This window comes from Mesoplodon bidens (genome assembly GCF_964165515.1).
Source record: "Mesoplodon bidens genome assembly, chromosome: 3".
Classification (NCBI taxonomy): domain Eukaryota; kingdom Metazoa; phylum Chordata; class Mammalia; order Artiodactyla; family Ziphiidae; genus Mesoplodon; species Mesoplodon bidens.
The window spans coordinates 104,076,818-104,089,477 of record NC_138178.1 but is presented as its reverse complement, the minus strand read 5'-3'; the positions used below and the strand labels follow the sequence as shown (position 1 = coordinate 104,089,477).

The window sequence follows — 12,660 nt, the reverse complement described above, 5'->3', positions numbered from 1 at the left end:
AGTGGTTTAAAATCCAGGTACAAGCAACCAGGTCTTCATGCAGGAGGTTAAGGGGGCCCATTTTAGGTTCTTGAGAATGTAGTGTTAGCCAAATGGAGAAAAAATTGGGGACAAAGGCTGAGCAAAAATCCTCGCCCAAAGTGTAAGACTACTTTGTCTTTCACCTGAAGGATGTCACGCACTTGCATGAATGTTCATTTAAAGGTGGAAGGGTTAAGCAATAGACGTGACCCAGAGACGTTCCACCTGGAAATCATGAGCTCGGCCCACGCACCGAGTGCTTGATGCTTAATCCCAAACTAGAATTTTACTGACTAGTTAACCAACTTTAGCAAATTGTCAGAAGGTGCTCGCTCACTAGTTTTTTATGCTGGTAACGAAGGCCTGGTTTCACTGAGGAACAAACATGGGAAAGGGTGAGAAAGTGAAAGGAAGGGGAGAGAGGTGGGGAAGTGTATAGGTGCCAACCGGGCCGCCAGGGTCCGAGCGGAAGGGGGCCAGGGTCGGGGGTCGGGCGGCCCTTGGGGGCCCCCTGGGCCCGCGCCTCGGGCTCTGCGCGTGTGCTCGCGGGCGGGGCACCCAGCGGCCGCCAGTGACCAATCCGGGCGGGCGTCCGGGGAGGGGCGGGGCTTGCCGGCTCTGGCTCCGCGAGTCCTCCTCTTTGCACACACACGAATACAAAGAGCCATACGACCTTCGGGTATCCTTTTTCCATTTTTTTTCTCCTTAATCTTGTGTGTGTTTTCAATTTTTAAAAAAAAATAGAGATCTGTGGCAATGCTGGGGTGAGGAAACTGTTGCTAAGGGGAATGTGCGCTTTTCCCCATTTCTTTTTCTGTCTCTCTTCCTCTTTCTTTTTCCTGGTCAAGGTTTTAAATATACCAAGAAGTTGAGAAGCAGGATGGCCGTGTACAACTGTTTCCAGCCAAATTTATAGAGATTTTTTCTTTTTGCTATCACATTTTAAGAACTGGTAAATTTTTATGGTCAGGGGAATTTTAAAAATTTAGCCTCTTGGGAAGTGTAGGTTTCTTTTTTTAAGCGGGATGAAGGGATAATGTAAATTTCTGCCACTGGCAACGTGGAAGGAAGCGGAGATTTGAGACTCCCTCACAAAGCTGTTTGCGTGCGTTTTACACACCCTCCCCCAGAACCAAAACCAAGTGGCTTGAATGTGGCAATTGTCCAAGGCCAATAGGTTAAAAATGTTTGGATTTTATAATTGTGACACTCATTTCCCGGCGGGGGGGGGCGGGTCAAAGCCCTTCTTACAGTGTGTCTTACACACATTTTTCATGAGAACATTGTGTATGTGTGTTTCTTTAAGCAAGTAATTTCGTAAAGATTTATCTTGGGGTTTTGTGCTTTGTGTATATGTACAGTATGTGTATATGTGCCGTATCAGATTTTGTTTTCAAAAGCGATTGCCTTTGGTTTTTTGTGTGCAAAGTAGCCCCTAGGATGTGGATTTTTTTCTGTTGTGTTCCCAAATGTGATCCAGACAGCATTTCATGTGCAAATTAAAGCGTAGAAGAAATCCTATGCATAGAATTACTTAGGCATTTTCATTCCATGTGCATTTACTGTATTTTCTGTTCTTCTAAAGTATCAGATTAGTGAATAATTAAATAATTGCCAAGGAATATGCAGTCCATGTGGCAAATGAGGGTAGGCAATTTATTGAGTCTGGTTTAAAGCCGCCTTTAGTGACTGTTTTGCCTAAGTGGTTTTGCTTTTTATTGTCTCACGTTCTTAAATGTACAGCTGTGTATATTTTGGCCTTTATGTGTGGTTTGGTTGGTGTGTTCAGAAGGGAAGTTCTCTCTTGGCTTTTTGACAAAATGGTCGTTGATAGGTTGGGATTTGTTTGAAAAGCTTCACAGCTGGCAAAATATCAGGAAAATAATCCAGTCAAGTCCAATTCTCAAAAACTGTTTATGGTGGTGGTGATGGGGGAGGCACCAAGAGGAGGCAAAGGCAAATAATATATGGGAGGGATAAGAAATGCATTTTGGTTATCATGTTGCATTTTAAAAATGAAAAGCCTTCTCCCCATGCCAAGAGCCACGGAGAGAAGTGTATGAATTAGAGAACAGGCTCAGAACAGCACCTCCGGTTACAGTAGACGTATTCTCACTTTATTCTGTTCCAGAACCATCGTCTCCTATTAGGAGTCATACGGAAAATATTTATATTCAAATCTCTATTGGCAGATTGGAGTGAAAGCATAGGAGGTATATGGGGTGAAGAGGGAGAGACTGGAATGTCACAAGTGAAGTAGCGACCAGGAGATAAAAAAAGATCTACTGTAGAGTTCAAATTTCAGGACAACAAAACCTCTGTGTGATAATACATTTCCATTCCCCACCTCGCGTCCCACTCAGTTTCAAGCAGTATTTAGGACACCTAACAACGGCGATTAAACTGTTTGTACAGGTCTTGACATTCACTATAATGAAAGTAGCCCGTGTGGGCTCTCTGGGTTTATCTGTATTGAGTGCATTTTTATTCCCTAACAATACAAGTCCGATCAGTCTCAAATGTGGATCATTCCACAAGTTTAGGCCTGCGTATCTTTGAAATCTAGTCAGTCTAGTGACCTTTGTGATGGCAGCAGTGTTGGGAATTTTTAATGGAGTTTTGCTCTTAATCTTTTTCGCCTCACTGCAGGTCTTCACGTATACTTTTTACCTTCTCGGAAAAGAGAGAGTTCTTCTAGAGCAGTATACACAGCCCAAGCCCCTGTCTTCCTAGGCTATTTAATTTTTAGTAGGATTTTAGGCTCAGAGCCAATGTCCTTGCTTTGAATTTCTTTGTAAGAAACAAAATTCCTTCCACGAATATATCGTTGGCTTGGCCCTCCTACCAAAGCAAAGCTAAACTCGGTTGGTTTTGCTTGGGAATCCGCGAGGCCCCTCGAGATGAAAACTTTGAAGTAAAGGCAGCTGCCACCCTGCTGAAAGATCTGCAGCTGAGGCCGGCAGGAACGAAAAGCCTTCCGCCACCAAATGTATGAGGCCGACTTGTGGCCACTGTACCTATAATCGTGTACACGCAGCTTTGTGAGCAGAAGAGAACAAAAGCGAGTAAACAAAAAAAAAAGCAAGCTAAAGATGGCGTCTGACGGCTTTGAAAAAGCCTCGCAGTCGTGTCCCTCCCTGAAGAGGCCCCACCCCTCCCTGGCTTGTTGAGTGATTGTGGATTGCGGCCAATAACGTCCCCAGCCCTGCTCCGCCTCATCGTCCAACCGCCAATCACTGGGGGCCCGGAGACTGGTGGGGCGGGGCCTCCCCGCGTGCGCGCGCTGGCCGGGTACACGAGCCGCTCCTCGGTAGTCCCCGGCCGCCCGCGCGCCCTTCTTGGCGCCGCTCAGTCAGCCGGCGCGGCGCGCGGGGCACACGCGGTGGGACATCCTTAGGGCCGCCAAAGCGGGATCGCTGCGGGAACTCTCCCGCCATACTCCCCTCAAGCCCTCCGAGCTTTTTTGGCCACGTAGTCCACCCACGGTGACCCAGATCCCCGGCCGCGCCTCGGCCAATCTGCTGTCTGCGGGCCTTCTGAGGAACACCCCTTTCCCAGGACACCTAGGGCACAGTCTACCGGGGGTCTCAAGTGGAGGGTCGCCCTGTTCCCTGCGGCCTCGAGGGCGGAGCTCAGCTCTATTCTCCCTTGCGCCGCTGTGTTCTCCCTGCCTGTGGCTAAAACACACGCTCTCTTCGGAAATTGTTCTGCTGTCCCTCATGCCCACTTTGTCATCTTTGACTGATATTTAATCAGCTAACATTTACCGAGGGCTCGCTGGGCACACGATACAGCTTTAGGAGCTAGTTTTTCATTTTTCATTTTCTCCAGAAATGCAGGAAGAGTCATTTACGTCAGGCACGTGGATATGGAAACCTTAAACCGGTAATTTTAATCTCACCAAGTTGCATTTTAGCACATGTAAAGAAAAAAGACAGTGCTATATCGGGTTAAAAACTCTCGTACTACTATACAAACATACTTGGAATTTTCGGATTACGTGGGATCCTTTTCTTAGGAAATCATTCTGCCCTCTGGGTCTACATCTTTTTTACCCCTAGAAACGAGGTCTTAGATTTTGTTTTTTTGTAGATCCTTAGATGGGTCAGCCTTTAAAAATGTAGAAAAATACTGTTTTATGGTATTTACTTACCTGTTCTTGTGTGATAAGGAGCTCATGTCTGATAGAAATAGGTTTTGAGAGGACCTTCTATCCGGTGAGCCATTTTGCACCTTCAAGTGGGGGAGAAGGGCTGACTGGCACAGCAGGAACTTTAAGTGGCCATTTTCCTTTTTTATTTCTTAAAATGAAGATTATGGTATCAATCGCTATGCTTTCAGTAATCACATTTAAGGAAGTCCGTTGCTAGCATGACCCTGAATGAGTCAAGGGCCCGTTATAAAAACATAGATCATCTGAGTGCTACCATATATCCTACACACCTATTAAACAGTGGGAAAACTTTTATTTTTCATAGTTTGGAGGTGAACTCAGTCATGCAGAAAATTCAAACTCAGAATGGGTTGAAGCAAGCAGGGGAGCTGCCAAGGGTGTGATATATTTAGTTCTCACAAAAATACATGTCTTGGGAGGAAAGGGATAGTTAAGATTATGGACAGTCTCACCCTGAGCTGTCTGTCTAAAGAAGATGAGTTTTCTTTCTTCTTTATCTAAATATTTATTCAAAAAAACACAAACTTTTTGAAAAGTACATTTCTAGGCTCCTTTCACATGTATTAAAATTAGACCAATACAGAATGAACCCCAAACACACAGATTTTGTGTAAACTTAAGTTTGACAGCTGCTGCCATTTTGTGTTGGCAGCTCATCATAGGATTGAAGATCTTTTTCTTAACATTCAATTCTAGAAGTGGATAGCATTTTGCAAAAGGCATGTATGTTATTCAGTGGTGGTCAATCTTAGTTTATTCCTGTGTTTTCTTTCTTGAACAAGAATGCAAACTCTTGGTTTGAGAATAAATCAACAATCTGAAGTTGCAAAAGTTGACAGTATTAAAGTTTAATAATAATGGTATAGATACTGCCTGGATAATCTACTCCAGTTAACTGTTGCTTTGCCAGATGTTCCATGCATTGCTTCATGGGCTATTATATTAAACAGTTATACATTTTGAGAGGTAAAATAAAGATACCATAATAAAGTTTAGCTATGTTAGTAATGTTGGCAGGGTTAAGTGGGCTTTAGAACCTTAAACTAGTGATGGAAAAAAGCAAGAATGATTAATCATGGTAAGTCTGGAGTGTTAGAAAAGAATTTAGCAGGTTGTAGCAACAGATAATGCAGCACTATCTATAATAAAGTTCTTTTATCAATTTGAATTATTCAGACTGAGAAAAGTCTGTAAAGTAAAAAGAGTGTCTCAATAGCATATATCTTTGTCTTGCTCTCTCCACGTCAGTGAATCTTGGCCCCTGAGTTCATCTTTTTCTTCTCTGCGGTCTCAGGGAAGAGCTTGCCTTCCTTCCTTCTCACATTGGGCGAATCCTTGCTAGAAGAAAACTCAAATCCTTTCCTAATATGTTCATCCTTCCTTTTTCACTGGCCTTTTTCTTTCTGCTTTTTAAACATACTGAGGCTCTAGTGCCCTTTCTGACTTCCTATTTCCTTCCTTTCATAACTAAACTCTAGAAAACTTGACTTCATGTCTTGCTTCCATTATCTCTCCATCACGTTCTCTTTCGTCTACTGCACAGTATTACTTTCACTACAAAAAATACCTCTCTGGTCATTGCCAGTGACCATCACAGGCAAATAAAATGTATTTCCTTAATTTGCATCTTTTTTAACCATTCTGCTGCACTTGTCACAGTTGATTGGATCCACTTTCTTGATATTCTTTTTCTTTTTAATAAATTTATTTATTTTTGGCTGCGTTGGGTCTTCGTTGCTGTGAGTGGGCTTTCTCTAGCTGCAGCGAGCGGGGGCTACTCTTTGTTGTGGTGTGCGGGCTTCTCACTTCTCATTGCAGTGGCTTCTCTTGTTGCGGAGCACAGGCTCCAGGTGCGCGGGCTTCAGTAGTTGCTGCACGCGGGCTCAGTAGTTGTGGCTCACGGGCTCTAGAGCGCAGCCTCAGTAGTTGTGGTGCCCAGGCTTAGTTGCTCTGTGACAATGTGGGATCTTCCCAGACCAGTGCTCAAACCCGTGTTCCCTACGTTGGCAGGCGGATTCTTAACCACTGTGCCACCAGGGAAGTCCCTTGATATTCTTTCTACTTTGGCTTTCATAACAGTCTTTTCCTCCCACCTTACTGACCATTCTTCTCTTTCAATGAAGCCTCTTGCAAGGATTGGCTCGAAGTGCTGTCCTTGGCCTTTGCCAAGGACTTTGTGTTTACCCCTTGGAGAGCTCATTCACTCTCTGAGGTTCAAATATAACCTCCTGCTAAAGTTTCCAAATCTGCATTCCAGCTCTGACCTTCCTCTTGTTTTTGTTTTTCAGTCCTAGCCAGTTGCTTTCAGAACATTCCATTTAAAGATGCTGCCATCAGTTTGAAATTCAACATGTTGTAAATACACATCTTCTCAAGCATGCTGGTGCCTCCTCTCAGCTTCCTCATTTCTATCATTCTGTCAGTGGTACCATCATCTTCTAACCCTCAGGTTTATAATCTTGAAGATGTCTTTAACCAGTCTCTATCCCCCACATATATTAAGTTAAGAAATATGATCAGTCCTTCCTCCAGGATGTTGAACCTTCATATCCACAATGCTGATTCTCATCACTTCTCTCCAGGATTAAACAGTCTCCTAACCTCTAACTGTTCCACTTTAGGTATCTAAGACAGGGGTCGGCAAACTATAGCCTGTAGTCTTAGGTCTGGCCTGCCACCTGTTTTTGTATGGCCCATGAGCTAAGAATGGCTTTTATATTTTTTAATGTAAATATTAAATGTAAGTTGTGACATTTCTGTGTCCATAAATAAAGTTTTATTGGAACACAGCCATGCTCATGTTTATGTATTGTCCATGGCTGCTTTGTGCTACAATGGCAGAGTTGAATAGTTGTGACAGAAACCACATGGCCTGCAAAGCCTAAGTTATTTACTATCTAGTCCTTTACAGAGAAAGGTTTGCGGACCCCTGCTCTAAGAGTTTCCTTACCTTGATTTTCAAAGTCCTCTGTCAGCTTTCTCTACCTTTTATATAAGCCCTTTTGCTCTGATCTCTCACATGTACCCTGTTAATTCTGTTATGTTTGTTCTTTTCCTCTTACTTATCACGTCTTCTTACCACCCTCCCAGTTCATCCTATATCTTGCTCAAGGCTCAATTGTAGGTTTTTCTTCGATAAGCCCCCTTCCACATGATTTCATTCTGTTGATCTTTCTATTATTTTGAACTAACTCCTCAAGATTTTTTTAGTCTGTACCATATTTTTAAGCACATGTGTATATTTTGACTCGTTCTTTAGACATTCTATTCTCACATGCACTGTAAGCTCCTTGTGTGTAGGGACTTTGTCTTCCCTTCACTTGAGTGCTTGGAGGTGGCAATCCATTTTGGTGACTCATCCTTTAGCATGGCCTTGCATATAGAGAATTTTTAGAAACGCATTTTTTCTGTTGTTTTTAACTTGCTCATCTTCTCTAATGGGGATATATGTAGCTAATGATATTAGTGTTTTGTTTTTAATAACTTATCCAGCATTTGAATTGGTGTCTGTTTAGTAAATATCATAATGTGAAATGTTCCTTTAATACCTGCCAACTCCAGTTTCCTCATGCTTTTATTTCAGCGTCTTAGAGCTTATGTGGGAGACCCTAGCAGGAGCCAGGGAAACTAAGTCAGCAGTAGTATCCATAGGAACCCCAAAAGAGTTATTTGAATGCCCATTATGCTACACTGCACTGTACCAGGTTTTTATAGACATATTAATTCAAGAAAACACCTATGTGTTGCCCTGAATGTGACATTCTAAAATGGACATAGTTAGGTAATACACAAAGTCGAAAAGCAGAAAGAAATTGAGGGACAAAATTATAGAGCAGATAGTATCATGATATTTTATGTCAACACAAATATGAAAATATATTTAGCATTAAAAACTAGCAGAGTTGGGCTTCCCTGGTGGCGCGGTGGTTGAGAGTCCGCCTGTCGATGCAGGGGACGCGGGTTGGTGCCCCGGTCCGGGAAGATCCCACATGCCGCGGAGCGGCTGGGCCCGTGAGCCATGGCCGCTGAGCCTGCGCGTCTGGAGCCTGTGCTCCGCGACGGGAGAGGCCACAACAGTGAGAGGCCCGCGTACCGCAAAACAAAGAAACAAACAAACAAAAACTAGCAGAGTTGAAATTATCCCTAGTCTAAACCAGGTCATGATAGTAAGTAAATTACAAATACTCTGTTTTCTCAATACCTTTCTAATTTGCATCACAGAAGGTTTTGTACTGATAAATGCATCTTTGTAGACTTGAATTCATTTTTTCTTAGAAATGTGATATTACATTTAGAGGGGAAACTCCCCAAATTCTATTTCAAGCCATTGTATTTTTTTTTTTTTTTTTCAAGATTAGGACATCAGGATGGATGTCCAGGATGGGAACACAAAAGTTTTCAGGAATCTAGCTGTTATGTGTGGAGCACTGACTGTGTGCCAGTATTCTGTAGGTGCCTTATATATATTATACACAGTCTTCACAAAAACACTCAAAGTAGGCAAAGATGAGAACACTGGGGCTCAGAAGAGGGAATTATATGCCCAAGTTCACACAGCCCATTTTAGTGCTGTTTTGGGAAGATTACCTAAGAAAGACCATTTAAGGGGAGGGAGGGGCTCAAGGCAGGCACAACGCTGGCAGGGGTAAAGGCCTCCTGCAAGAAAGAGTGAGTTTTGGGGGCAAGAGCGTTGCAGTTGTCAATTTGATCCAGGAAGTGTACCCACCCGGAGTCCCAACATGATGCATCTTCATTTATATGTTTTTTTAATTTTTAAAAATTGAAGTATAGTTAATGTAAATTATACGTTACAAATGTACAATATAGTGATACACAATTTTTAGAGGTTGTACTCCATTTATAGTTATTATAAAATATTGGCTACATTCCCTGTGTTGTACAGTATGTCCTTGTAGTTTATTTTATACATTATTTATTTATTAAAAAGTTTTTTTAACTGAAGTATAGTTGATGTACAGTATTATATAAATGACAGGTCTTAATTTCTTGTTGTACAAATCCTGAACCCAAGTGGTATATTACTGTTTACATAATTTTCTTTTTCTCACAGCATCCATGTTTCAGATTAAACTCTGCATGATGTTGGTTTTAAAAAAGTTAAAAACCCCGCTGGAGCATGTAGGACCTTATTTAGGAAAGAAAAGGATATATTAATGATTCATCCACAAATTGACCTGGGAATCGCTTAGTTCTTTCCTTTAACCTTTCGTTTTAATTTGGCTTTAACCTTTATTTTTTGTTGTTGTTGTTTTTGTTTGTTTGTTTTATTTTTTTTGGCGGCATTGGGTCTTCATTGCTGCGAGTAGGCTTTTCTCTAGTTGTGGAGAGCGGGGGCTACTCTTTGTTGCAGTGCATGGGCTTCTCATTGTGGTAGCTTCTCTTGTTGCAGAACACGGGCTCTAGGCACGCAGGCTTCAGTAGTTGTGGCACGCAGGCTCAGTAGTTGTGGCGCACAGGCTTAGTTGCCCCACACCATGTGGAATCTTCCTGGACCAGGGCTCGAACCCATGTCCCCTGCATCGGCAGGCAGATTCTTAACCACTGCACCACCAGGGAAGTCCTAGCCTTTAGTTTTTTAGGTTTAACTGTGGCTTCCAGTGACTCTAATGATAGAGAAGCAGTAAATGGATTCAAGTTCTTACAATATGTGAATATCTCGCACAGAAAAGCATTTCTTTGATATAAAGGGTAGAAAAAGCAAATTAAAAACTATTCTTTAATAACCAAATGTAATTAAAATGCATTGTCAGATTTACATGTTAGTACCTCAGAGGCATTGATATTGCCTGTTTCTGAAATGAGATTGCTGACTCAAAACAAACAAACAAACCAAATCTCGGAATGTGGAAAATTCTCCTAACCTTCTCCTCTCCTTTTAATTGTGATGTTATGATATAATTTACAGGGTAAGATAGAAATGTATCTCTTGAGGAAATTGTAAACATACTTAAGATTTTGTCACTTAGGGAGCTTCAGGCAGGAAGATTCTTTTTTCTGTAATCAAGTGTCATTTAGAAAATGACAATATGAAGTTCCTTGGAGTGTTCTCAGTGGTACAAACCAACCCTCCCACACTTTTTTTTTTCCTCCTGAAGTAGTTTAGTTGCTTAACTACAGTGATTCAAAAGAGAGGCAGTTTGGCTTATCATTGATATTCTGGTCTCTCCTTTTGGGGGCTGGTTGCGTGGGTAGAGTGGCATCATGTAGCTACTTAGACAATCCCGTTCAGCTCTGCCTCTCCCTTAAGCAGCATGAGAAGTGGAGTTGAGGGGCCCCAGTTGATTTCTCTGGGCTTCCAGCTGGAGGATTCAGAACAGCTAGTTTCTATTGCAGAGGCTGTAGGCCCAGGTGTACAAAGTGTGAGAGTAGGGGGCTGTGCAGCCCTGGTTACTGCAGCTCAACTCTCCTATCCAGCTTTTCCTTTCACTTCCCTGCCCACCCCCAAAACATTAATGATATAATAGTGTGAAGCTGGCAACACGTTGAGGGCTGCATTGATTGGCCTTTTCCTTGTTTAGGAGTCTTACTCTGAATGCATCTGTATGCAAATTATAGAGACGGTAGAATCCTGATTTTTTTATGTCAACAAAAAGTGGTATCAGTTCAAACACACACACACACTAAACTGAAAGTAGCCATAACTGGATTCTTCTGTCTTCCCCTGACCTTGAAAAAGATACATAAGTTTTCTGCATGTCTCCTCTGGCCCTGGGTTAACGTGTTTCCTAGAGCTGTTGTATGGATGAGATTAACCTACGTGAAGTGTTCTGAACTCCTTAAGGAATGATGTCAAAGCAATAAAATGCAATACTGTTTTTACAGCCAAGATAGAGAGACGGAGAAGACAGGTCTACATTTTCTTCCTTAATTTTATGATCTTTCCAGATGCCGGTGGGTCCTTTTGAGTCCCATCTCTGTTCCTTAGCTTGGAGTGGTGGGGAATTCCATGCCTTCCACCCTCTGAAACTGTTTTCCTCCCGAAGGCCTTTGTAGGCCCACCCTTTTGGGAAGGGGTGAGTGTGACCTCCAGTGTGTTGAGCTAGGGCAGCACAGGAGCTGCACAGAGAAGAAGGCCCTCTGCTCCACGGCCCAAGGAGAGGCAGCCATGGACTGTGTGCGCCTTCGGGGCTAGCCCACTCCTCCACAGAACCCAGCCCCGGGGGCCCAGGCTGCTCCGACCACCCTCCATGAAAAAGGAGAGTGAATCCAAAGAGGCCAGAGCTTTGTGCGGTCCGGTCGACTGGGGACACTTTTGGAGCAGTCCAGCAGCGTGAGCACGGGCCTTCCTGCCTCTGCCACCATGTCCTTCAGCGCCACCATTCTCTTCTCCCCTCCCAGTGGCGGCGAGGCCAGATGCTGCTGCTGTGCCTGTAAGAGCGAGACGAGTGGGGGCAGCACAGGCTGTCAGGGCGGGAACCCTCCTCCCAGCACCCCGATCACGGTCACCGGACACGGCCTGGCCGTCCAGAGTTCAGAGCAGCTCCTGCATATTATCTACCAGCGGGTGGATAAGGCCGTGGGTCTGGCTGAGGCTGCGCTGGGTCTCGCCAGGGCCAACAACGAATTGTTAAAACGTCTCCAGGAGGAAGTGGGTGAGCTGAGGCAAGGGAAGGTGCCCGTCCCCGATGAAGACGGCGAGAGCCGGGCGCACGGCTCCCCGCCCGAGGAGCCCGGGCCCCTCAAGGAGAGCCCCGGAGAGGCAGACAGGGCCGTGCCGGCCGTGGAAGAGGAGTGTGACAGCGTGGGCAGCGGCGTGCAGGTGGTGATCGAGGAGCTGCGGCAGCTGGGAGCAGCCTCAGCTGGGGGGCCTGGGCCCTTGGGCTTCCCGGCCGCTCAGAGAGACGTACGGCTCCCGGGATGCTCCCTGGCTGCAGGCGAGGGGCCTCCGATGCTCAACCCCGTGAGTACGAAGCGCAGGACACTAGCGGAGCTGTGCTTCTGTGCTCTTCCCGGCCTCTTTCTCTTCTCTCCATCCTTCAGCCTTTCTTTCGGTTGTATCTGTGACAGAACAGCACGGTACCCAGTTTCCTTTGCTGGCAGGGAGAGTCAGCCCTCCTGGTTTTTTTGGTTTTTGTTTTTGGGGTTTTTTTTTTTGGTACCGTGGCCTCTCCGGCAGAAGGTCATTTTCTGGCGTGAGAGGTGTCGGGGCAGTGGTACTGCCCTCCCTCTCTGTTGCTCTGCATGGCACCTTCTCCACAGCTGCCTTGGCTGCTCCGTGGGTTCTGCCTCTCCTGGCGAGGATGCCTGCTGAGCACAGACGGCTCATTCATATTTGATCACGGGCCCTCTGCTTGCCAAGAGGAATTCAAGACTATGAGAGAGATGGGGATGTGTGGAGAGAGAGGCAGAGGCGGGGAGGGAGAGAAGGGAAAGTGGGAGGGAGAGGACAAAGATAATAGCCGACAGGTGTAGGGAGGGAAGGAGGCGGCGGAAATGAAGGGAAG

At 44.6% G+C, this 12,660-nt stretch overlaps 1 protein-coding gene across 1 annotated transcript in view; it reads left to right on the top strand.

The window, feature by feature from the left end:
- The first annotated feature begins 536 nt into the window (after positions 1–536).
- The window catches only part of LOC308614989 (uncharacterized protein C14orf93), a 21,146-nt gene continuing 9,022 nt past the window's right edge, over positions 537–12,660 (top strand). Inside the window, exons 1-2 of the mRNA XM_081229871.1 lie at positions 537–700; positions 11,102–12,116. Of these exons, the coding sequence (XP_081085997.1) occupies positions 11,517–12,116 (600 nt within the window). The 5' untranslated portion in view covers positions 537–700; positions 11,102–11,516. The remainder of the gene's footprint in view (positions 701–11,101; positions 12,117–12,660) is intronic.